General features: G+C 48.9%; 1 protein-coding gene across 1 annotated transcript in view; it reads left to right on the top strand.

The window, feature by feature from the left end:
• LOC125437089 (alpha-2-macroglobulin-like) overlaps window positions 1-25,879 on the top strand; it is a 121,745-nt gene extending 95,866 nt beyond the window's left edge. The window contains exons 28-37 of the mRNA XM_048504457.1: window positions 4,215-4,289; window positions 8,837-8,987; window positions 10,052-10,229; window positions 11,996-12,233; window positions 14,586-14,707; window positions 14,924-15,014; window positions 18,901-18,969; window positions 23,439-23,541; window positions 24,703-24,744; window positions 25,682-25,879. Of these exons, the coding sequence (XP_048360414.1) occupies window positions 4,215-4,289; window positions 8,837-8,987; window positions 10,052-10,229; window positions 11,996-12,233; window positions 14,586-14,707; window positions 14,924-15,014; window positions 18,901-18,969; window positions 23,439-23,541; window positions 24,703-24,744; window positions 25,682-25,707 (1,095 nt within the window). The 3' untranslated portion in view covers window positions 25,708-25,879. The remainder of the gene's footprint in view (window positions 1-4,214; window positions 4,290-8,836; window positions 8,988-10,051; window positions 10,230-11,995; window positions 12,234-14,585; window positions 14,708-14,923; window positions 15,015-18,900; window positions 18,970-23,438; window positions 23,542-24,702; window positions 24,745-25,681) is intronic.
• The last annotated feature ends 56 nt before the right edge of the window (window positions 25,880-25,935 follow it).

Here is a 25,935-nt window from a genome sequence, read left to right as displayed (position 1 = left end):
CTAAGGGAGCATCTTCCTCACCTTCTAGAATCTCCACTGGCACCTCCTCCGTCCTCTTCAGGACTTCATTCTCCATGACATCTAAAGAGATGTCACCTTTGGGAGTGGGGACCTCGCTGCTAGGTCCCCTGGAAAGCCTCATTTGCTTGCCCCTCTGCCTCCCCTCAGCTGGCCAGTGTATCTGCCACCTTTGGTTTCGAAGAGAACGCATTATCGCTCCTTTTGAGTGGCCAGTGGAGCTTCACAGAAGCGTAGGGCACACCCATGACTTCTGTCCTAGTGGCAGATAGTCATACATGTGACACTCTCAGTGCAAAAACCACTGGAAAGCCCTCCTCCCCCCCCCAAGGAGCTTCCCTGCCTCTCATATCTAATTTTGTTTTAGGATATTCAAATACTGGGATTTCCAATTTGTGCCTCTTAAGGTTTCTCATAAATTCCTTCTACTATCCCTAAAATACATGTTCTTATTTAGTGTTCACCAAGCTTAAAAAGACTGTTTAAAAGATGTGGCTTTGAGAAAAGCTCTCTAAAGAAAAAAACCAGAGCTCCTCAGCCCTTTCTTGGCCTCATCTGCTCTCTTCCTCCTGACTGCTCCTCTCTCTGGGTTGGTTCCAGATGAGACCAACTGAAAAGATTTAAAAAAATGTGAGAAGTCGCAAATTCCCAGCACTAACTGAAAGCATGTTAAAAATGTGAGAAGCTCCCACCCCTCTCTGTGCAGCCTCCACCAATCAGCAGCCCCAGGACAAGGAGAAAAAAGAGAAAAACCCTGTTTAAAATATACTGTTTAAAAGATGTGGCTTTGAGAAAAGCCCTCTGTAAAGAAAAACCAGAGCTCCTCAGCCCTTTCTGGCCCACTGCTCTTCTCCACTGCTCCACTCCAGATGTTATGGACTACAATTCCCATCAGCCCCTGCCAGCATGGCCAATTGGCTAAGGCCTTGCACGTCCCTCCCTCGGGGTGTCTGCTCTCTGCTAGCTTTCATGCCTTCCCAAATCCAAAACCCGAAATGGCCTCTTCCCCTGGCCTTAGTGCAGGTTCTCTTCAAGGATCAGCCCTCCGTGGCCCTGGGTGAGACAGGTGCACCCAGCACCCAAGCCCCTCCTGACGGAAGGCCAAGCATGGGAACAGGGAGTGAGAAGAAGAAGAAGAAGAAGAAGAAGAAGAAGAAGAAGAAGAAGAAGAAGAAGAAGAAGAAGAAGAAGAAGAAGAAGAAGAAGAAGAAGAAGAAGAAGAAGAAGAAGAAGAAGAAGAGTGTGGAGGAGGAGGAGGAGGTGGAGAGGATGAGAGGAGGAGGAGGAGAAGGTGGAGGAGGAGTTTGGATTTATATCCCCCCTTTCTCTCCTGCAGGAGACCTCAAAGGGGCTTACAATCTCCTTGCCCTTCCCCCCTCACAACAAACACCCTGTGAGGTAGGTAGGGTAAGGACAGGTTCCTCGAGAAGCTGTGACTAGCCCAAGGTCACCCAGCTGGCGTGTGTGGGAGTGTACAGGCTAATCTGAATTCCCCAGATAAGCCTCCACAGCTCAGGCGGCAGAGCTGGGAATCAAACCTGGTTCCTCCAGATTAGATACATGAGCTCTTAACCTCCTATGCCACTGCTGCTCCTTCTCCAGGGGTTATCAAGGAGCCCAGGGCCAGGCTAGCCTGATCCTACCAGATCTCAGAAGCTAAGCAGGGCCTGATCTGGCTAGTATTTGGCTAGGAGATCACAAAGGAAGTCCAGGGTTGCTCTGCAGAGGCGGGCAATGGCAAACCACCTCTGAACATCCACTGCCTTGGAAACCCCGTGAGAGGTCACCAGAAGTCATTTCCAACTTGATGCTACTTTCTGTCACCTCCATCTCCTTCACCACCACGGACGCTTAGCCAGGTAACTGTTAGTATAAAAGCTAAGACCAGACCATTTTAATGGATGGTGGTAATAAAGCCAGCAGTGCGTGTGAGTGGGCTAAGCAGCAGGTGCACTCTGATCTGAGGAACCGGCTCTAATTCCAGCCTGTCAGCCTGGAGTTGTGGAGTTTATCTTGGGAATTCAGGATTAGCCTCCTGTGGCACTCCCACACCACCTCAGCTGGGTGACCTTAATAGTCAGCACTCTTCTGGAGCTCTCTCAGTCCTTCCACCTTCCACTTCTTTACTATGGGTGTTTGCTGTGAGGGAGCAAGGGCAAGGAGGATTGTCAGTGCTGGTTGTGAGGGAGCAAGGGCAGGAGGATTGTCAGCCCCTTTGAGTCCTCCTGCAGGGAGAGAGAAAAGGGGGATATAAATCCAAACTCCTTCTTCTCTTCTCTTGGTAAAATCCGAGGACTCAGATCACCTCCTTTGAAACCACAAGGGGGATTTAAAAAGGAGAATCTAGGGGAAATTTGGGGGTGCCTGCTGTCAGGTGCAATGCATGCTAAGCTAGAAGCACTCCAAACTTTCAGGGTATCTTTAGGAGTCTTCTCCCACAGATACTCACCTGGGTTTGAGAGGGAAGTTTGACCTAGGGGTCCAAAGTTATGGACCCTCGAAAGCGTGCAGCTCCCCATCTCCTAAGCTCCCATTGGAAACAATGGGGATGGGGGCACCCCCTTTGGGGAGTCCATAGCTTTGGGACTCCTGAACCAAACTTCACAAACCTAGGTGTTATCAATAAGAGACTCTCCTGAGTGATCCCTCCCAGGGCTTTGGTGAAGTTTGGTTCAGGATGTCCAAAGTTATGGACCCTCAAAATGTAGCCTTCATCTTCTATTAGCTCCTTATTGAAAACAATGGAGGATGGGGCACCTCCCTTTGGAAGTCCATAGCTTTGGACCCTGGACCAAACTTCACAAAACCTGGTGAAATCATTAAGAGACCTCCTGATATTTATCCTCAGGTTTAGGTAAAAGAGAATTCAGGGGGTCCAAAGTTATGGACCCTCAAAGTGTAGTCCCCATCTTCTATTAGTTCCCATTGGAAACAATGGGGGATGGGGACACCCCCTTTGGGAGTCCATAGCTTTGGACCCCCTGAACCAAACCTCACCAAACCTGGGTAGTATCATCAGGAGAGTCCCCCAAACAATCCCTGAAAGTTTGGTGCTGCTAGCCCAAACAATGCGCCCCCTGCCGGCCAAAAACCGAAAAGCACTAAAACATTTTAAAAACCCACAAACGGGTGGGCGGAGCTTCGGACATGAATGGGGGGTTCAAACCCGAGAACCCCCCCTTACCCATGTGCATGGTCGAAAGCATTTACCTCTTGATTCAGACCAGAGGTGAGTGTGTGCATGGTTCTTTGGCAGATGGACCGAGAGCCGCTCCTTAAGCGATGATGTGGTCCAGAGAACTTCGTGTCTTCTGTGCTGGCTCTTTCCATGCCCAACACCGAAGATCAGTTCCTCTGGAAAAAATGGCTGCTTTGGGGGGTGGTCTGTATAACATCATATTCATTCATTCATTCATTCATTCATTCATTCATTCATTCATTCATTCATTCATTCATTCATTGGTTTTGTATACAGCCCTACCCCCGGAGGGCTCTGGGCGGTGCACAACATAATTTCCTCATACAACATATACAAACAAAACCCCAATTAAATTAAAATAAATTTAAAATTTGAAACATTTAAAACACAGCAGTAAATTTAATAAAGATGGCGTCAGCAATAAACCCCAATTAAACCCTCCCAAGGAGGGGGAAACAGAACAAGAAAGTGGGTCCCCTAGATGGCAAAGGGAACTCCGAACTGGAGGAGTAGAAGGGGCACTTCAATCAGCGGCTGGACACTCCAAAAGCCCGGTGGAACAACTCAGTCTTACAGGCCCTGCAGAATTCACCAAGATCCCGCAGGGCCCAGACAGCTGGAGGGAGAGTGTTCCACCAGGCAGGGGCCAAGGCTGAGAAGGCCCTGACCCGAGTGGAGGCCAGCCGCATCATTGAGGGGCCAGGAACCACCAGCAAATTGGCCTCTACGGAATGCAGAGGCTGGGTAGGGACATATGGGGTAATGCGGTCCCGAAGGTATTAGATATAATACTCTAATTGTAGTATTATATCTAATCCAGATGTTAAGCATGCCAGTAATATTCAGAAATCATGCCAGTAATATTCAGGTTTGCTGATACCTTATAAAGCAGGTCCAAGGGCAGCCCTTCATAAAGCAAGTTGCAGGAGGAGAGGAGAGATTGATCTCTTGTCGGTTGGCTTAACTCCTGTGTGCCTCCCCTTCCCTTCCCCCACAGGGTGGAGTGGACGATGAGCTCTCGCTGACGGCGTATGTGGCAGCCGGGCTGCTGGAGCTCCACCTCGACAAGAACGTGAGTCTTCTTCTGCCCTTTCTTGTATTGTAGAGAACTAGTGTGGTTAAGAGCGGCGGACTCTAATCTGGAAAACCGGATTCAATTCCCCACTCCTCCACATGAACTGCGGACTCTTATCGGGTGAACTGGATTTGGTCCCCACTCCTACATATGAAGCCTGCCGGGTGACCTTGGCCCAATTTCAGTTCTTGCAGAACTTTTTCAGCCCCACCTACCTCACAAGGTGTCTGTTGTGGGGAGAGGAAGGGAAGGAGTTTATAAGTCACTTTAGAACTCCTTATAGGAAAGAATGACAGGATATAAATCCAAGCTCTTCTTCATTCTAATTCTGGGTTGCATCAATAGGAGTATAATGTCTAGATCAAGGGATGTAATAATACCACTCTATTCTGCACTGGTCAGACCTCACCTGGACTCCTGAGTGCAGTTCTGGGCACCACAATTCAAGAAGAATATTGACAATCTGGAACCGACAGTGGCGTATCTACCTAGGGACAAGGCCCCCCACATGACCAGGAAGTCCTGCTGCCTCATAATTTTTGCATTCCTCAACCCCGGGTTAGGGGTTAGGAAGTCCTGCTGCCTTCTGGGCACACCTCTAACGCCACTTCTTCCCTTCCTTTCTCTCTACCAGTTGAAGTGCTGTTAGCTGGCGCAGCCGGCAGTTCTTTTCTGGATTCTTTCCCTCCGTGCAGGCCAGAAGAGACTGCAGTCCCGGCCTCGGAGACCTTCTTTTATAAGCACTGAGGCCGGGGGTGGGGCTTGGGCAGCAGAAAGTCCCTACCTGCTCCCCAAGCCCCACCCCAGCCTCAATGCTTATAAAAGCAGATCTCTGAGGCCGGGACTGCAGTCTCTTCTGGCCTGCACGGAGGGGAGGTCAGAAAAGACTGCCGGCTGCCCGCTGGGAGCCCAGCCAGCAGGGGGAGTCTGGGGGGGAGGTGGGCACCCTAGACCTTGCCCATGTCCATGGTGATATGGGTGGGGTTGAGGGCAGTGGGGGGTGGAGCCTGGGTGCATCAGGGGGTGGAGCTAGGGTGGTGGGGGGCAGAGCCTGGGGGGGCGTCCTGGAGACAATTTGTCTCCAGGCACCATTTACCCCTGGTACACCTCTGGGAACGGGTCCAGGGGAGGGCGACCAAAATGGTCAAAGGTCATACAAGGAGTGGCTTAGGGAGTTGGGTATGTCAAGTCTGGAGAAGAGAAGGTTTAAGAGTGACATGGAGCCACCCTGCCTGCCAGACCACTCCACCTTGTGCCACCAGGAGAACTGAGAGCAGCGCTTGGTGAGCTGGAGCCTGCAGCCAGAGGGTGTGGCAGTCCTTCTCACCTCAGTGGAAACACCTGCGAGGGGTGGGGCCTGGCAGCTACTTCTGCCACAGCAGCAGCCCAAGGGCAGTGGCACGAGGGTGCCGCCCATTGTGGGCCTGTTTTGGGAGGGATATCCTTTCCTGTTGTTAGCAGAGGGATCTGGCGAAGACTGTGTGCTGCAGGTGGAGTAGGCTGAGGGGGATGAGGGTGACTTAAATGATAGGTTTTAAACATTAGACTTTAAACACTAGGTTTTTAATCATCAGTGTATGCAGAGGGACATGTGCAATATTGGTTTGAGCTGTGTGTATTGTTCCCCATGTGGAGGCCAAAATGGGATCTGGGATCCCAGTGACTATAGGGTGGGGTAAATATAGCGCTAGAGGAAGACCATATTATAGCCAGAGAGTGAGATACGGTACTGCTCGCTTTCTGTCTGGCCTGCGCCCTATCCCGCAGCACGGGGGTGGCAGGATGGGACTTAATAATGCTGCTCTGTCACTGTTGTTGATAAATGCCAGGTCCATCCATAATAAAACTGCTGTTCTCCGGGATTTTCTTGAGGAACGGCAGATGGACCTGGCATGTGTCACAGAGACCTGGGTGAGGGAAGGGGAAACTGTTGCCCTCAGTTTGCTCACCCATCCAAGCTTTGTGGCAATCTGGACACAGAGGTGGGGGTGGCCTGACAATACTCACCTGGGATTCCATCCCCTTTCGAGCAACCCCTGTCCCACCGATCATTGGCATAGAGTACCCTATATACTCGTGTATAAGTCAACCTGAATATAAGTCGAGGCACCTAATTTTACCACAAAAAACTGGGAAAACGTATTGACTCGAGTATAAGTCTAGGGTGGAAAATGCTGCAGCTACTGGTAAAATTCAAAAATAAGAATAGATTCGGTCGGGCGCTTTTTGGGGGTCTCTGCCACTGACCCCCCATCTCACCAATCCCAAGGTTTCTGCCACCGACCTCTCCAACCCGCAGCTTGTCCAGCTCACCCAGGTCGACTGGCTGTCGCCCGCCAAGAGCCAGGGGCCGGCCGCCGCCAAGGAGAAGGCAGAGAAAGCAGCTGAAAAGGGGAAGGTAGAGAAGAAGGCAGGAGAGAGCAAAGAAGGGAGAGGGGGAACGCCACACAAAAATAAAAGTGGGACCCTCACTCGTGTATAAGTCGAGGGGGGCTTTTTCAGCACAAAAAATGTGCTGAAAAAGTAGACTTATACACGAGTATATAAGGTATTTAGGCCTTCAGTGGGACTCAGAGGAGAGATTGTCTGTCTTGTTGGTGTACCAGTCACCTAGCGCACTGACTGACTCCTGGAGGGCATTAAGGTTTCCCATACTTATTGTGTTGGGAGACTTCAATATCCATGTCAACTCGACCTCATCTTCAGTGATCTAGTGCCATCAATGGCAATCTAGTGCCATCGATGGCGATGCTAGGTCTCTCCCTTATGAACATCGAGGGCCCCACTCATCAAGGAGGTCACTCTCTGCATTTGACCTGTGGGGCAGGTGTGGATGTGGTCCTATCCTCTATAGACAGAGTGCCATGGTCCGAACACTTCACTCTTAAGGTCTGGATTGAAATTGCTATCCCCACCCCCACCCCTTAGTTGACAGGCATATTTGGGCCCGCCCACTGAGACTTACAGACTCCATTGAGTTCTAGAACATCCTGTGAGAGTCACCACCTGCAGAAGACTCTCTAGAAGAGCTGATAAGGAGCTGGAAACCAAGCTCTCTGAAGCAATCTAGATTGTTGAACCACGGTGTCCTCTCTGTCCCCGGTCCAAATCGACCCCTTGGTATACTGAGGAGCTGAGGAGGACTAACCAGGAACTAAGACAATGGGAGTGAGTGTGGCGGCATACTCGTGACAAGGAATCGAGACACTCGTTTAGGACACTCATGAAAGCCTACAACAGTGCAGTGAAGGAGGTGAAAAGAATATTTTTTGCCACTACCACTGCGAGCTCACACATCTCGAACAGTTGTTTAGGATAATTTGGACACTTACGACCTTGAATGCAGGTCCCAAAACTCAGGAATTGGCATTGAGTTGTGAGGGTTTTGCGAGCTTTATCGCATATAAAATCTCATCTCTCCACCACCACCACCTTCCTGCCACATTTAATACAGTAAGTGAACTAGAGGTCCCTTGCCCGCCTTCTGGTCCTTGTTTAGACCAATCCAGACTGCTTGACCACACTGACGTCGATAGGATTCTGGCTGCTACTTGATTCACTACTTGTCCCCTTCAGCAATGCCCATCCTGGCTGGTGAAGGCCAGTGAGGAAGTGCTACGGGACCCCCTGTTGAAAATTATCAACTTTTCTCTTGAGCAAGGAGTATTTCCAGGGTGGTTAAAAGAGGCAGTAGTCCACCCACTTTTTAAGATCCTTTGGATCTGGCCAGTTTCAGCCCAGTTTCAAATCTATCGTTCCTGAGTAAGGTAATTGAGAGAGCGGTTGTGGAACAGCTACAGATTTTCCTGGATGACACAAAGATGTTGGATCCCTCCCAGTCCAGTTTCTGGGCTGGCCTTTACCATTGTGGATGAGCTCCGGCTCCAACTGGATTGAGGTGGGATTGCGCTGCTGGTCTGACACAAAAGGAAAAAATGACACAGGCAAAGGATCTCCAGGGAAAATTTACTTTATTAATGAACTTTATACGCTGAAATGATGCACGGATGATGCTGCAAGCAGAGGAAGCTCCGTGGGAACATTCTGCAAATGGTGGCAGCACAGAGCCTCCTGCAGAGGGCAGGAAATGGTGGGTGTGAGCTGCTCAGTGGCAACTAAAAGGAACAATGGCAGGTGGGGGGCAGGAAAAAATAAAACATCTTCTGCTCCCCGCACAGCAAGCAGGAAATGTTTTCAAAGTGTCTTCGGGGAAAAAGTCACTGGTTTAGCATTTTTGCTAAAAACCTGGTTGAGCTGAAATAAAACATGTGTAGGAGGGCCACTTCCTCTCCCCAGAACAACACCTTGTAAGGTAGGTAAGGCTGAGAGAGTTCTGAGAGAACTGTGACTAGCCTAGGCTCACCCAGCAGGCTTCTAGTGGAGGAGCAGGAAAACAAACCTGGTTCACCAAATAACAGTCCGCCACTCACGTGGAGGAGCGGGGAATCAAACCCAGTTCTCCAGATTACAGTACACCATTCTTAACCACTACACCATGCTGGCTCTCATAATCTAACAGAATCTCTCCCCCCCCCCCCCCCCAGGGTACCATGGTGGAAGATGCTTTAGCATGTCTGAAGAGGAACTTAAGTTCTGTGCATGATGCCTATCCCAGAGCCCTGTTGGCATATGCCTTCACATTGGCAGGCGACATGGAAACACGGCAGCAGCTCCTGAGAAACGTGCAGGCTGAAGGTATGAAGGACGATTGTATTCACTAGGCACCTCATTGTATTTTACCAGCCTGCCTTCTTTGGGCCTAGTTTTTGCCACATTAAGAATGCTAGCCTTTTCCTCCGAGCATGCCAGGTGTCATTCTGAGCATGTGGCTTAAGCTCCTAAAAATGCATCGGCTCGGAGATGTCCTCCTCCTCCTCCCCCTCCGTAGCCTTGTCAGGGCTACAGCCAGGGGGGAATCTGCCTCGTGGCCTTCTGTGCTTCGGGCTGCTGCGGGAAGTGTTTCTTTTCATAAAAACATGGTCATTATCCCTCCTATCACAGTGAGAGGTTCAGACCGGGGGCCCAGAGTATCCAGTGGAATGCCAACATCATCACACTCTCCGTTTGAGGATGGCCGCTTCTCCTTGGAGCCTGGTCTTGCCAGCTGTGACACTGGAACTGCACACGCCCGTTGTATCTCAAATGGGCACATTGAGAGGATGAGTGAGGAGCAGCGCACTGGTCCAGCCACCTGCCAGCGTGCTTGTGAATATTTCATCAGTCAGGCCCCTTCCGCACATGCAGAATAATGCACTTTCCATTCACTTTCACAATGGTTTGAAAGTGGATTTTGCTATTCCGCACAGTACACTCCAGCTGCAAAGTGGATTGAAAGTGGATTGAAAGTGCATTATTCTGCATGTGCAGAAGGGGCCTCAGTTAGTCCGTCAATCTTTTTCCAATTGTGACTGGGGTACTGTTGAACTTAAGACCAGTCCTGTAAATTTAGAGATTGTCTTAAGGCTTCTTCTTTGTATTTAGTGACTGTTGACTTACAGAGATAATGATGATGTCACTTGTTTGTAAGGCTATACTGTTGAAACAACTATATTTATGTTTTGTACTGGACAGCATGGATTGGCCATAAGTGGAGCCTACTGAAGTCACCTCTGTATTCATTATTCATTTATTCAGTCATTGACTGGCATACACAAATAAAATTCACTTTCCATCAGACAAATATTAATTACAACCAGTATCATCGGGAACCCTAAAGTACCATATTCCGGTAACCATTCCATTCTCTCTTCTCTCTGCAGAGGAATCCGAATTATCCTCAAACCCCGAAGCGCTAGCATACGTCCTCCTGGCTCTCCTCTCCAAACCAGAGGTCTCTGCGGATGACATCACTCACGGTGAAGTGCTAATCCAAAGTCAGCCGCGATCCTGGTCTCCTACTTACAGAACCCGGCATGGGGGATTCTCACTTCACTCCAGGTAAGAAAGGCTCCAGCTCTGGACTTCTGAGGAAAGGGGATAAAGGGGAAGGACCTGACTGTCATTTTTGGAGAGCATCTACTGGGGTTTGGATATGTTGACAAGCCAACGGTTTCTGGCTCTTGGAGGCCTGGTGTTTCAGCACTCCCTGACTTCAGAGCTATGGATCTGGTGACCAAGAGGGATGGGAATAAGGGTGCCAGCCTCCAAGTGGGGCCTGAAAATATCCTGGCTTTATGACTGATTTCCAGACAACAGAGATCTGTTTCCCTGGAGAAAATGGCTGCTCCGGAAGGTAAATTCTGTACTGTTATATCCTGCTGAGGTCATTTCCCAAGCATTATCCCATGCTGGAGTCCTTCTCCAGATCTTCAGACATTTTCCAACCCAGCTGGCAATGGCAGCCGTAGAGTTAGGGTAGCTGCAGGAGGGGAGGACTGCACCAGTGCCACTGAATTTAAGCAATATCAACATTCCTGGCTGTTGCTAGAGAAAGTGGATCCTGCCCCTGTCAGATGTGCCTGGTATCCTCCAAACAAGATGTGAGCATTGAGAATTTCAGCTGGTTTAGCATGTGTGGCAGCCAGCGTGGGATCGGGGCACCCTCATTGTCTCTCTCCAGAGTCAGTCTGTTCTGGGAGGTGTGGACCTGGGAAGCCCTAAAATGGCCTGGGGCCAAAGCATCTCTAGAGCTATCTCCACCCACTTCTTCCAAGAGGCCAAGGGGGCAGTTGCCTGTTGGACCACTTTGGGGGTTCACTGTCTGGCCCACTGCCCCCCCCCCCACTTTCTTTCTGAGGAGAGAAGGGCATAAGCATGCCTTAGCTACTTTAGGAACAGAGTCATTTCCCAGCTCCTAGTGATGTGCAGTCACCCACTTCTGGCATCTCGCTCCAGCCTCTGATTCGGGATCGGTTGAAAAAGCCTCATGTTCAGTGTTCTCAATGGCCAGAATGAAGAAGACGACAACTTTGGGTGGGTGGGTGGGTGGGTGGATGGATGGGAAATTAACTTCCAAATGATGGTTCCTTAAACTGAGGACTGAAACTTCTCTTGCTTGAGAGGGCAAGATGAGATCTGTGAGCTTCAGTTGCAGGAGGGGAGATTGGGGTTGAGGAGAAGCTTCCTATTATCTGCAGAATTATGGCAACGGGAACAGTGACCAGGGTGGGGGTGGGGCTCATTTCAGTGACCAGCTTTCAGGAGTGTTCCAGCTTTTGGAATTATTGTAAGGTTGTGGTTTGATTTGTGTTTTCTGTTCGGCCAGCCTGGCCTTGGTAACATTCCACGAACTGGGCTGCGTGCCCAGGATGGCTGTTTTCGTTAACCTTGCTGTCTGCGCTTATCATATATGTCTGAAGCTTGACTTTCTCTTTCGTGGGAACCTGTTTTGGGGGGCTGTGGGCGGGAGTAGAATCGCTCGTAAAAGCGGCGAACTGCTGGGGGAAGGTCAGAGTCTGCATTCCGTGTACTGTGCATCATGAAGTTTAAGAAATAAAGAACTCTTGAAGTTACTTGATTTCTAGTCCTTTCAGGTTCCTTACAATTATTTTGTTGAGCATGGGGCTGGACTAGTTGGCCTCTTAGGCACCCTCCAACTCTAAGCAGCAATGGCATTGCCTTGTTTCTGGGCTGGCTGCAGTAATTTATTGGGGCAGGGGATAGGAAGATTAATTCCATGCACTACCAGGATCTTTCTCAACCTGATGATTTGTCCCGTGGCTTCCAAGTGGAGACACTCCCCCATGTGTTCTCACCCACCCGAGGTCACTGTTTTCTACCCTACAGGACACGGTGGTTGCCCTGCAAGGCTTATCTCGGTACGCGGCCTTAACCTATCGTGAAATCGAAGGTGTCCAGGTGCTGGTGAAGTCCACCACAGGGTTCCAGCATGAATTCCACATTGACAAGGGGAACCAGCTGGTGCTGCAGCAGGCGCCTCTCCCCGAAGTTCCCGGAGAGTACAAGGTGGAGGTCTCGGGCATCGGCTGTGCGTACGTGCAGGTGAGTCACAGGGGTTCGGGGAGGGGGGCTTCAAAGGTGCTCTATAACCCACTGGAAGAGGGAGGTGAAGACCAACACTCAATTCTATAGGAGGAAACTGCAGCAAACTCTCTGGAGATTTTCGCAAGTGGGGGAAGGTTTGAGATGATGAGTGGTGAATTGAGCCCTCCAGAGCACCGCACATCAGGTACACTCAGAGCTGCCTTCTGCTGAATCAGACCTGTGTCCTTTCGAGGTCAGTATTTCCTTCTCAGACTGGCAGCTGTCCGGTCCTTTTAACTGCAGAGGATGGGACCTGTGACCTTCTGCATACCAAGCAGTCGCTCTGTTGCTGAACCGTGACCCCTCCCACATTGCCACATCAAAGTGGCATTCCCGCCCCCCCAAAAAACTAATGCACTGCAACAGATGCTGAGAAGAGTCATGCCAACTTAGCAGTTGCTCTGTGGCTTCCTGTGGAGTGCCGATTACTGTCCTCTGTGGTAGAAAGTGATCGAGCCAGTAATTGTCCTGCGATGTTCATTTGAATAAGGGTCAACTTGAGGTTATGTCTGCCGCAAGTCAAGTGGGAGTTCCCTGACTTGTTTTACAGACTGATGTGCCATCAGGGGAACTCCACTTCCCAAGTGCTCCACGGCCGCTTTGGGGGGAGCTTCACAGTGGGGGGGGATAGGCTCCCCACTATTTTAATGCAAAAAGCAGCACAAAGGAAAAGACTTCTGTCCTGGCTGTTACAGATTTTCTGGGCTGTATGGTCGTGGTCTGGTACACCCCAGAAAACACACAACAGCCAGTTGATTGTGGCCATGAAAACCCTTGACTCCCTTGCCAAATCAGGTCCCCATTCACTTGGAAGTGTTCGTTCCCTGCTATCACGGCTATCTGTAAAATGGGTCAAGTAATATTAACTCAATTCCTGGTAGACTTATCTAGCTTGGTGTGTTTTGCCTGCAGAAAAACATCAGTCTTCCTAGCCAAACAAAGGGCCTTTCCCCACTTACCTTAAGCCCCGCGCTACTCTCTTCAAGTAGCGTGGGGTCCCTGGGCACTCCCCACGACAGGGGCGGTGACAGCGTAGCCGGCCTGATGCTGACGCTGTCGCGCCCCCTCAGTACAGCTGCATCCTCCTGGCTTCTGTAGCTGGCTTTTGACGCACCCCTGCGCAGAGGGCGGGTCAGTGGGGATGCCTCATTAGACACCATTGTGGGAGGGATGCCGCACGCTGAGAGCAGTGCACGGCATAGGGGGGATCCCGGAGAGTGGGGAAACGCCCAAAGACCCTCAGCTTTCAAGAGACAGTTGAATAGTGACCAGGAATTTTTTGACTAGCAGATCCTCCAAGCTGGGCTATTTTACAATATTAAAATTAATCATAATGCACTTTTTGCTGCCTAGGCTTTATAGAAAAGTAGAGCCCGTTGAAAGGGAAAAACTGTCAGGAGAGCAAACTAACTTCCCAGCAGGCTTCATATGATTTCATTATCCGTAGTATAATTGCCTAGGTCGGATGCACCAGAATACACTTGCTCGCCACTCTCCACGCTAGAGTTTGCAGCAGGCACAGGGCTTTGTACAGGCCTCCTTTGGCATCATTTCCCATCCTCTCCTGGTCTTAATTCTGTGCTTTGCCAGCCAGAAGCCCTATCTGCTGTTCTTTCTGGTTGGAAGGAACAAATGTACTTAACCCTCCAAAGACCTGACTCTAGTGGATGACTTGGTTTTGACAAGTTGTTTACCAAATGGAAGATCCATTTGGTGTGAGAAAACACCACATGTGGAGCTGGTTATGGCAAGCCAGTAGTCCAATGGTTCCCAGTCTAGGTGTAAGGTTGCTGCTTAACCTTGGAGGGTTTCCTCTACCAAGGTTCGCACCCAGCCCAGAACTGGGGAGTGTTTTTTAGTATCTGTAGTTTCATACTTTTGTATCTTCTGTTTCCCCTTGTGTGAAACTGTCTCAATGTAGTTTTCGGATGGGAACTACAGGTGCGTTTATCTAACTTTAGAGGGAACTGGGAGGGGAGCCTGTAATAGCGGCTGCTTGAACGCTGGGAGGCCAGTTCCTGCATTGCTTGTGATTGACTTAGAATGCCAGATCAATAAAGAACTCTAACGTTACTTTTGGCCTAGACTTTGCAAGTTCCTTACACTAGGATATAGGTACCCCCAAGGAAATGCACCAGAGTATTTGGGGGTACATGAAAAAAATTACATAATGGGTTTGCTAATATGGGGGTACAATTTTAGTGAAATGGTTGTGAATGAAAAAAGGTTGGAAACCACCATTCTAGGCGAATATTGTTGCTTGCGGTTCAGCAAGAATTGGGGCTTCACCAAGGCTCTTCTCCCAACCAGAGTACGCTTCGTTATAACCAACATCCTGAGAAGACAAAGGTTTTTGCTCTGAGTGTGGAGACATCCCCCCAAGAATGCAATCAGACCTCCAGGAAACATTTTGATATCCATCTACAAGTGAGGTATGGTATTTCCTCTTGGCGGTTTCCTGAACCTAAAGAGCACACTGTGGGGGGGGGGACGGGGAGACAGAAAATTATGGTCGCCATCCAGCGGGGGTGCCCGTCTCCCCCTCCAAGGCAGCTCCCTGGGGCTACCAGGGAAAGTTAATCATGAATCTGTATAATTCCCAGTTTGACAATGGTCATCACTATTGAAACGTGTTTTGCTTCTTACAGGTATACAGGGCAACGAGAGTCGAGCAACATGGCATTGATAGAGGTGAACATGATCTCCGGGTACATACCTATGAAAAAGTCTGTGAGGAGGGTAAGAACATCTGAACAGTCATTTTTGCCCCTCCTCAACTATATGTGAGAGGAACCTCCTGCCACACACCATGCGCATTTGGCACTCATTGTCAGGAAATGAATTTGCAGTTATCTCTTCCACATCGCAACTTCCCCCATCACGGTTTTGATATATGCAAAAGAAATTAAACGGAAATTCTTGTGGAGTTTTTCAGAAGCTGCAGATTACATGCAAAGGCCCCTGTCAAGCCCTGGGTCTGAGACCAGTTCAAAAAGCTTTGTTTGCAAAGCATCAGTAGCCAGCAGAAGAAAAGCCAATTCTGAATTGTCTTTTCCCAACACCCCCCCCCCGTACATCAATCCCCCAGTGCTCATCCCCCCTCCCACCTTTCCCGTGCTAAAAGTGACTTTCCATCTAGACTCCTCGGTCTCCCCCGTTGCAAAGAGCCCCCCCCCCGATTCCAGGCTCCAAGTCCCGCCTGACAACCAGCAGATGACACAAAACAGTTTAGAGAAATGTATTAAATATATGTGTAGTATTGTGCAGTATATATATACAATTTCCTTTTAAAAGTTAAAATAAAATAAAGAAAAATTCAAACTTCTTCTTTGGTACTAAGGGAGGGCCAAAAAATATTACATGGGTTTCCAGACTGAAAGCTGGGGATTCAGAGAGGCTTCTTGACTTATCCTTACAAGGGTATAGTGACATTTTAGTGTGTGTGTTTTTCAAAAAACTGGAATCTGTTATCCCTAGGGAGGAGGGGCGGAAGAGAGGATGTGGCTCAGTGGCGTTCCTGCCTAGGGACAGGGGGTACCCTATGTCCCCGGGCGTCCCCCATTTAGTCACGTGGGGGGGCGTCAACATTTCAGGGTCCTTTGTGTGTTTTTAAATTTGTAAGTGTTTTTTTCACGTTCCAGCTTGCAGGGGGCACATTTTTAAGGATAGCGGCACCAAAATTTCAGGGTACCATCCAGAAACTGTCCGGATGATACCATCCAAATTTGGTAATGTTTGGTTCAGGGGCAGCAAAGTTACAAACCCCCAAAGGGGGCGCCCCCATCCCCATTGTTTTCAATGGGAGCTAACCTGAGATGGGGGCTACCCATTTGAGGGACCATAACTTTGGTCCCCCTGAACATAACTTCACCAAACTTGGGTGGCACCATAAGAATAGTTAACAGATGATACCCTGAAATTTTGGTGTCACTAGCTTTAAAAATACACCCCTTCAGGTACCCCAAGAAATTTGCCCAAGATTCTTTGTTTTTCAGTGACTTTGCTCCATTGTAGCCAGTGGGGAATTTCTGAGTGTGTAGGCAGGCTGCACATTTTTGAAGATAGGAGGCAAAGTAAATTCAGACTTCTTTCAGGGTGGCTCCAGGAGGGCCTCCCTGGTAATAGCATTCCAGGGTTCTGGGAGACCTTTTGCTTCTGGAGGTTCACTTATGGGTCCCCCTCAAAGGGGCTTATTTGCTTGTTTCCCTCTGCTCCTGCACATACGAAAGCCTGTGGGCTGGAGTTCTCTCAGAACCTCTCAACTCCCCCACCACTCCAGAAGCTGCAAAGATCACCTCAAGCTTGGATGCTATTAGTCCGATAGGCCTCCTGGAGCCACCTTGAAAGTCTATAGTGCCTCCTATTCTTCAAAAAAAAATGTGCCGCCTGGCGAAGTTCTCAGAAATTCCTCTCATTACCGCTAAGCAATGGGAGCAAAGTCACTGCAAAACAAAGAATCTTGGGCAATTTTCTTGGGGTGCTCTGAAGGGATGTATTTTAAAGCTAGTGACACCAAAATTTCAGGAGGTATCATCTGTTAACTATTCTATGATGCCACCCAAGTTTGGTGAAATTATAAGTTCAGTAATCCAAAGTTATGGTCCTCGAAATGTAGTAAAATGCCCCCATCTCAGGTTAGCTCCCATTGAAAACAATGGGGGCATTCCATTTGGGGGTCCATAACTTTGCTGCCCCTGAATCAAACATCACCACACTTGATTCAGGTATCATCAGGGGTAGCCTCTAGATGATGCCCTGAAATCATGGAAAGCCGCTAGCTTTAAAAAATGCGCTACCATTCTGCAGGCTTCAAAAAAAAAAAACACAAAAAATAATCTCCCCAAAACCCAAATACCTTTGCAGATTCACATTTGTTCCATATTTAAGGAGGTGACATAATCGGACAATTTTTTGTCCGAATGTAGCCCAAATTCCGTCTGCTCCAGATTCCAGCTTCTTTAAATCTGCTTGCCATTTGTTTCATCTGGAATTCTCCAACCCCTCAAAAGTGGATGTGCTGAGCTTTCAGAGCGGAGAATCTTTCATTCTTGAAAACAGCATCACTTTTCAATTTTAGTGTAATCCGGGGACCCCGGATTCTCCCTTTACAGGTAGGATTTTAAAAGTTAAGAATCTTGAGCCTTCCCTAGCGTTTAAAACACCATTGAAAGTGATGCTGTTTTGGGGTGGATTCCCGAATTGGAGCGGTGGCTTCTTTGTAGGAGAGATGATGCTGACATTTGTTTGGTAAATGTTTTGCTGGGGGTGATTTGTGAGAGATTTACATGCTTACATACTTGCACTGGCTTGGAGTTGTTTCTCAGGCTAACAACCTACCTCATAGGGTTGTTGGGGTGAGGCAATTAGGAAAAGAGTTGGTGGGGAGAGAGCCATGTATGTTTTGCTGGGAGTGGGAGGTGTTTTGTGAGCTGGTACAAAAAATCATTGTTTGGTCATGGTGGGGGAGGGTGGCCGCCCATACGCCAGGCCGGGGGGGGGGGCGCCAAACTCAGGTTTTGTCCCCGGGCACCAGTTTGCCTAGGTACACCCCTGACGTGGCTTGATGGTGACAGCAGTCCAGTGGTGGAAACGTGGGCTAGAGGTGGGCGGCAATGGGCAGGTTAAACGAAACCACAGAAAATGTATGCCCTAAGAAAAGGGTGATTCAAAATTATCTTCCAAATAAAGATCAGGTGTTGGTGTTGAAAGAACTTGGAAAAAATTGAGGGGGAAAGCCAAAGCAAAAACTAAGAGCCCCCAAACGCACGCAGAAATCATTGGCCAGCCAAAGCATTGTGGGCCCAGAACCAACAGGAAAAGAACATGTGAAAAAGCCACGGGGAGTGGCAGGTATTTACCAGTGATGGTCGTTGCCTTGAGATGACATCACTTCTGGCACCAGCATCGAGTCAGGGTGATGCTCCTCCCAAAACTCTGTTTCAGGGCGTGGTCACTGCCCTCCCCAAACCCTGCCCTCCTAAACTGCACTCCCAACTAAAGGTAATGTAGGCGTGGTCCTAATCTGGATGGCCCAGGGTAGACCAACCGTGTCAGATCTCAGAAACTAAGCAGGGCCGATCCTGGTTAGTACTTGGATGGGCCACAGCAGGTCACGATGCAGAGGCAGACGATGGAAACTGCCTTAGAATATCTCTTGCCTTGGTACCCTCACTGGGTTGTCATGAATCAGCCGTGACTGGACGGCACTTTGTATACACGCACACCATGTAGATGTGATCGCTACAGGGGAAGACCTCACCTACTACACGAGAATGTTCAGGACACCTGGCAGTGTCATCACCTGTGATATTATTGTTAAAGATTCCTGCTGGTAAAGCCAATCCAGGAAGGAGAGTTGTTGTTGCCCTGCTGCAGAAGCGCAGCAGTTATTGGTATCAGTGGCTGCCAGTTCAGAGCCAACCCTTGGACACTCCCCCTTGGCTGGGGCTCTGGACACACAGATTATATTGTGATTTCACCCCACTTTAACCCAGACGACTTACGTGGCAGGGGAGACACCATGATCACCAGATGACCCTTTGCCATGAACAAGGGTGGTTCATTAATGGTATCATAGGCATTTTTAGGTTTCTTACCTGTGCCTTTTCTTTTTCTATTCTGATAGATGGAAGGGAAACTTGGAGTAAAGAAGGTGGAAATTGACCCTGACAAAGTCACTGTTTACCTAGATCAGGTGAGAGGGTTTTTTTATGGTCCGTTTGGCAAGATGCAGGGAGGTGATGAAGGCAGGTCAAGAGGGGATTCCTCCCAGGAAACTGTTCTTCTGGAACAAATGAACATCTTTGCTACTTTTCGGCACCTTTGACACTTTGCTGTCTGTTGTCCTTTTTATTTTGCCCATTTTTATGGCCAGCAGTCCCCAGTTCTGTGTTTCTTCTTTTGGTATTTTCACCCCCTTTCAAGCCATGCTCCACCATGCAATCCATGCAAAAATAATGTTTAATACAGCATGGGATTAACAGGAGAATTTCAAATGGGAGGAAGCAGAGAATGGTGGGAAAGAGTTTGGGTTGCGAACAGGAAAAGGAAATAGTGGGAGGAGTGAGGCAGCAAAGTTCAGGAGCATCCCTTTTGTCTGACAGTTGTCTTTTCTCCATGTGTCCCTGTTGTCTGACATGTCTTCTCCCATTCTGTTTCTCCCTGTGTCCCTTTTATTTATTTTTATTTATTTATATATTAGATTTTAAACCGCCCACCCCCGGAGGCTCTGGGCAGTGTACACAAGGCCAAAACAGTATTGCACACAATAGGCCAAAAACAACATTACACACAATAAAAATAAATTAAGTTAAAAAACAATTAACAGATTTCATAAAACTCTTGAAAAACATCCATACATTGGACATATAAAGTACAAAACATTATGGTGTGGCGGTTGATCCCAAGGTATCGGCTGCGGGGGCAAGAGTAATTGATGTTGGTATATTGGGCGCGCCAATGATGGAATAGCACGCAACATAGGGGCATCCCTGTTTTGTCTGTTTCTCCAGGCATCTCTTTTGTCTGACAGGTGCCTTTTCCCATTCTGTTTCTCCATGTCTCCTTTGCCTGCTGACAGGTAAGTCTTTTTCCCATTTCTGTTTCTCCTTACGCCCTTTTGTTCACATTGGATTATGTTTCTATTTTCCTTGTTTTCCATACTCCTTTTGTCTGATTAACAGGTGCTCTTTTTCCTATTTTCTCCCATAGCGCCCTTTTGGTTCGCTGACAGGTGCCCTTTCCCATTCTGTTTCTCCATGCGTCCTTTTTTTACGGTAAGTTTTTTTTTCCTCATTCTGTTGTTTCTCCATTTTTGCTGCCCTTTTGTCTTTTTGGACAGGTAAGCTCGCCCCATTTCTCTTCTTGTTTCTCTCTCCATGCCCTTTTGGTTCCGCGATTAATGTGTTCTTTTCCTTCTATTCCCTTTAGTTTCTCTCCTTATTTTATCCTTTTTTTTGTCTGATTGGTGGGTGCATTTCTTCCTCGACTCCTGTTTCCTCTCTTCCTCCTTATTAAAATTCTTTTGTCTGACAGGCAGTTTTTTCCACTGAGTTTCTCCATGCTTCCTTTGTGTTCGATTAAGGTGCCTTTTTCATTCTGTTTTCTCCATAAGCGGTTCTTTTGTCTGACAGGTGCCCTTTCCCATTCTGTTTCATAAGCGCCCTTTTTGTCTGACAGGTGCCTTTTCCCACTCTGTTTCTCCATGCGTCCCTTTTGTCTGACAGGTGTTTTCCCTATCTCTGTTTCTTCCATGTCTTTGTTCGATTAGGTGCCCTTTTCCCATTCTGTTTCTCCATGCGTCCCTTTTTTTTTGTCTGGATATGTCTTTTTTCCTAATTTGTTTCCATGCGCCCCTTTGTCTGATTACTGCGGTGCCTTTTCCCATTCTGTTTCTCCATGCGTCCCTTTTGTCTGACAGGTGCCTTTTTCCTTATCTCTTGTCTTACGCGTAAGCCCTTTTTTGTCTTTCGCTGATTAGGTGCCTTTTTCCCATTCTGTTTCTTCATGCGTCCTTTTTGTCTGACATGTCTTTTCCCTCTCTGTTTCTCCATGCCATTCCTTTTGTCTTCGCTGATTATGTCTTTCCTCATCTTCGCTTCTCCATAGCCTTTTGTTCGACAAGTTTTCCCATTCTTGTTTCTCCATACAATTCTTTTGTTTGTCTGACATGTCTTTTCCCACTCTGTTTCTCCATGCGTCCCTTTTGTCTGACAGGTGCCTTTTCCCATTCTGTTTCTCCATGCGTCCCTTTTGTCTGAATAGGTAGTTCTTCATTTCTGACCGACGCCGACGAAACCTGATACGCCGACCGATAGCCGGAACCGATATGGTTCTGGAAACTGGCGCGCCGAATCGAGCCGAGGACGGATCCAGACGACGCAGGCCTGATAGGTGCCGGATCTGCCGAGCAGGTCTGATACGCCCGGGGATGAAGCGAGGATCTATTGCGCCTGACGCCGGACGTGAGCCGAGCAGGTCGGAACGGATTAGGGCGCCGAGAGCCGAGGTCTTTGAGCCTGATGCCGACTGAAAGTCGTGATGGTGATCTGCGCCTGAGCGAGGAAGCGCCGAGTCGAGGTGGCGGAAACGGCGGCCGACGCGGAGGCCGAGGCGGTCTTTGAGCGCCGAGTCGAGGCGGTCAAAAAGCGGATGATAGCCCACGCCGAGCACGGAGTCGCCGGATTTTGAAAGCCGAGGTTTGCGGGAGACGGATGCCGATGAAGCGAGGTTCTTTGAAAATCCGAGGAAAAGCGGAGTGAAAGCCGAGGAAAGCCGAGGTGTGGAAACGGAGCGGAGCCGGAAGCGGATGGAAGGAAAGGAAGGAAAGGAAGGAAGGAATGGAAGGAGGAAAGGAAGGAAAGGAAATGGAGGAAGGAAAGGAAAGGAAAGGATGGAAGGAGAATGGAAAGGAAAGGAAGGAAAGAAGGAAGGAAGGAAGGAAGGAAGGAAGGAAGGAAGGAAGGAGGAAAGGAAAGGAAAGGAAAGGAAAGGGAAAGGAAAGGGAAAGAGGAAGGAAGGAGGAAGGAATGGAAGGAAAGGAAGGAAAGGAAAGGAGGAAGGAATGGAAATGGAAGGAAGGGAATGATGAGTCGATCTGATGCCGACGATGATCTGCCGACCGATCGACGATCCTGATGAACCAGATCGACGATACGCCGATGCCGACGGAAACGACGCGACGGAACGACGGACCCACAGCGGAGGAAACGGAACGGAGGAAGGAAGGAAATGAGGAAGGAAAGGAGAGGAAGGAAATGGAGAGAAAGGAGGAAGGAAGGAAGGAATGGAAAGGAAGGAAAGGAAGGAAAGGAAGGAAAAGGAAAGGAAAGGAGGAAAGGAGGAAAGAAGGAAGGAAGGAAAGGAGGAAAGGAGGGAGAAGGGAAGGAGGAAAGGAAGGAAGGAAGGAAGGAAGGAAAGGAAGGAAAGGAACGACAGCGCCGAGACAGCGCCGGAACGCCGAGTCGAGGCGGATAGCGCCCGGACGCCGACGGTTTGAGAAAACGCCGACGAGCCACGAGGTCTTGAGCGCCGGATCGAGTCGCCCGGACGGAAAGTCGAGCAGGTCGGATCTGATAGGCGCCGACGGAGCGCCCGTGAAGTCGAGGTTCTGCGGAAGCAAAGCCGACGGAAAGTCGAGGCGGCAAAGCCGGAAAGCGGACGAGGAAGCGGATGAAGCCGAGCCGGAGTCGGAGGAAAGCGGAGCCGAAAGGAAAGGAAAGGAAGGAAAGGAGGAGCGGAGCGGAGGAAAGGAAAAGGAGAGGAGGAAAGGAGGAAGGAAAGGAGGAAGGAGTGGATGAAAGGAAAGGAAGGAAAGGAAAGGAAAGGAAAGGAAAGGAAAGGAAGGAAAGGAAGAAAGGAAGAAAGGAAGGAAAGGAAAGGAAAGGAAAGGAAAGGAAAGGAAGGAAAGGAAGAAAGGAAGAAAGGAAGAAAGAAAGAAAGAAGGAAAGAAGGAAAGGAAGGAAGGAAGGAAAGGAAGGACCCTTTTGTTCCGATAGCAGTTTTTTCCCACTCCCCTAAGCCTTAGCGCGCCCTCTTTCTTTTGTTCGACAGGTGCTCTTTTTTCCTATTCTTGCCTCCATGCGTCCTTTTTGTCTGACAGGTGCCTTTTCCCATTCTGTTTCTCCATGCGTCCCTTTTGTCTGACAGGTGCCTTTTCCCATTCTGTTTCTCCATGCGTCCCTTTTGTCTGACATGTCTTTTCCCATTCTGTTTCTCCATGCGTCCCTTTTGTCTGACAGGTGCCTTTTCCCATTCTGTTTCTCCATGCGTCCTTTTTGTCTGACAGGTGCCTTTTCCCATTCTGTTTCTCCATGCGTCCCTTTTGTCTGACAGGTGCCTTTTCCCATTCTGTTTCTCCATGCGTCCTTTTTGTCTGACAGGTGCCTTTTCCCATTCTCTGTTTCTCCTACGCCTTTTGTCTTCGACGTATGCCTTTTCCTATTCTGTTTCTCTCCACGCTGCCCTTTTTTTTGTTCGACGGCGTGCTCTTTTCTTCCTATTCTGTTTTCCATGCATCCTTTTTTTGTCTCGATACAGGTGCCTTTTCTCCCTATCTCTCCATGTCCCTTTTGTCTGCCGCTGACAGGTGCCTTTTCCTCCTATTCCGTTTCTTACGCGCCCCTTTTTTTGTCTGGATACGTTTCCTAATTTGTTTCTCCATAGCTGAATGACACTGTGCGGAGCTATGATTTCTCTGTAGAGCAGGACATGGAAGTAAGAGGCTTGAAGCCAGCAACAGTGAAGGTGTACGATTATTATCACCCAGGTCAGTCCCTCACTGGCAAAAATGGCTCTTGGAGAAAGAAGTCCTGACTCAGTCATGATAGGATGAGAATTTGTGCCCAGGTCTCCCATATCTAACCACCACAAATATTGGCTATCCCGCTGTTCCCAAGTTTGTTTATGAAACTGGCTGATCTCCCATGTGGAGGCCGTGGGCCACAGTGGCCAGCTCAGGATTGTAGCAGCTCTAAATCCACGCCAGTAAAGGGGCTGTTCTGTTTTCTTGTGCTTCGCATGGTATGCTGAGATTGTTGCTAGTGTGACCCTGGATGTGCAGCTGGACTTTATTTCAAGGGTTCAGTTGGTGTAGAATGAGCACAGGTGTGCATTTGCCATGGACATTGTTGGAAGGCAAGTGAGTTCGGGCACCATTCATCTGCTCCTCCTCTTCATGGGTACATTTTGTGGTGTACAACATGCTGGCTCTTAACACTGTGTGGTCGGTTTGGGCGGGAAGAAGCTGATGCAATCATCCATTGCTGAAGCCTTTTGTAAAAGTTATGGCAGAGCCAGATACTTCCTTGTTTAAAGCTTGGCTAGAGCAAACCAGTGGGAGATGATGAGAGGCAGATATTTACCACTGATTGTTGTCACCAGAGATGACATCATGTCTGGTGTGACCCAGAAGCACCAGCATCGAGCAGATATTTACCACTGATTGTCATCACCGTGTGATGACATCAGTTCTGGGGTGACCTGGAAGCACCAGCATCAAGTTGGGATGATGCTCTAGTTCTCATCCCAAAACTCTGTTTCAGAATGCCTCTCTGCCCTCCCCAAACTCCACCCCCAAATCACCCAGAATTTCCCCACCAGGAGTTGGCAACCCTAGATATAGTGATTGGTTCCCCTAGAGAAAAATGGTAGCTTTGAAATCCAGCCTCCCTAGACTCCACCCCAAAATCTCTGGGAATTTCCTAAACCAGAATAGCAACCCTACTAATTAGGGTCTTTATTTTCAAGAAAGAACATTCAACTTGTCCAGTTTTCAGTCTTGATTTGGATCCTTTGCTCCCACATTCTGTGACTCTCCCTCAAATATGAGCCCCAATGTTCCCCAGAGGGCGGCCAGGCTGCCCAGATAGCACGAAGACTTCCTCTGTACCTGACAGGCCTTTCTTTTCTCTTTCTCTGTCTCCCTCAGAGGACTATGCCGTGGTTGAATACAACGCACCCTGCAGCACAGGTAAGGTTGGGCTGGAGAGACACAGCTTGAGAGTTGGAGGGGCGGTGTTTGAGGGAGGGTTGATGGACCTCATCCCCTTTCTGGTCAACCAACAGCTAGTACAGTCCCCATTGGGCTGGGCCCACAAAATTGGACATTCCCCTCCCCCAATCCATCTTTTATCTTCAAATTTCCACCTCTCCCAGTCACAGTCCACAACACATTAAGAACATAAGAAGAGCCCTTCTGGATCAGACCAGTGGTCCATCTAGTCCAGCATCCTGCCTGATGTAGCAGCCAACTAGTTCCTCTGGAGGCCGAACAACAGGGCATAGAAGCCAGCTTCTTCTCATATTGTCTACTGGCACTGGTATTCAGAGGTTGGCTGCTTCTGATCATGGAAGTTCTTTTTAGTCACCATGGCTAGAAGCCATTGATAGACTTCTCCTCCACATACCCATTCAGTCCCCTTTTAACGCTGCCCGTGTCTGTGGACATCCTTTGGCAGCGAATTCTTGAAATGGGTCCCTCTGGTACGGATCACCACTCAGTCAGTTGCAGTGAATGGGGAACCGAAATCACCAAAGAAGCCTTTCCCCACGCACTGGCAAACATTTGGTGGACATATTGGGGTGGCAAGAAGAAAACTGAGTGAATTACAAAGGGGCTGCAGCTGCTTCCACTGAGCTTCTGTGAGGGTCCTGCCCACAGACACCTTCCACGTCGTAGCCTCCAGGGTGTCTTGCATGCCACAGAGATAGGGTGGATCATCCAAGGCTTTCATGGATGTTGTGGATTTTCCGGGCAGCATGACTGTTTGTGCTCCTAACATTTTGCCCGCCAGCGAAACTACCAGAAAACTACCACACAGCCGGGAATACCCATATAGCACCCATAGGATGGATTGTTTTCAGCTCCTGCGCTGTTTGTAGTTTTAAACTTGCTTTTCTTTCCACAGAAACCACAAAAGAAGATAACCAGTAAAATCTGTGTTTGTACCTGAAGCAGCCTGAGTGTGAATAGCAAACCTGGTGAATGAAAAAAAATGGTTCTATTTTGTGTCCCCCTTCTGAGGATATTCTTTAATCATCAAATGGCAAAACCACTGAACTGGAAAGAACTCAGTCCAGCTTCTCAGAATGACGTTCAGAGTGGCCAGCTCTGGGTTTGGAAATTGCTGGAGATCTGCGAATGCAGGGCGGGGGTGGGGNG

Source organism: Sphaerodactylus townsendi, linkage group LG07, assembly GCF_021028975.2.
Source record: "Sphaerodactylus townsendi isolate TG3544 linkage group LG07, MPM_Stown_v2.3, whole genome shotgun sequence".
Classification (NCBI taxonomy): domain Eukaryota; kingdom Metazoa; phylum Chordata; class Lepidosauria; order Squamata; family Sphaerodactylidae; genus Sphaerodactylus; species Sphaerodactylus townsendi.
This window is presented reverse-complemented; position numbering and strand designations above follow the sequence as displayed.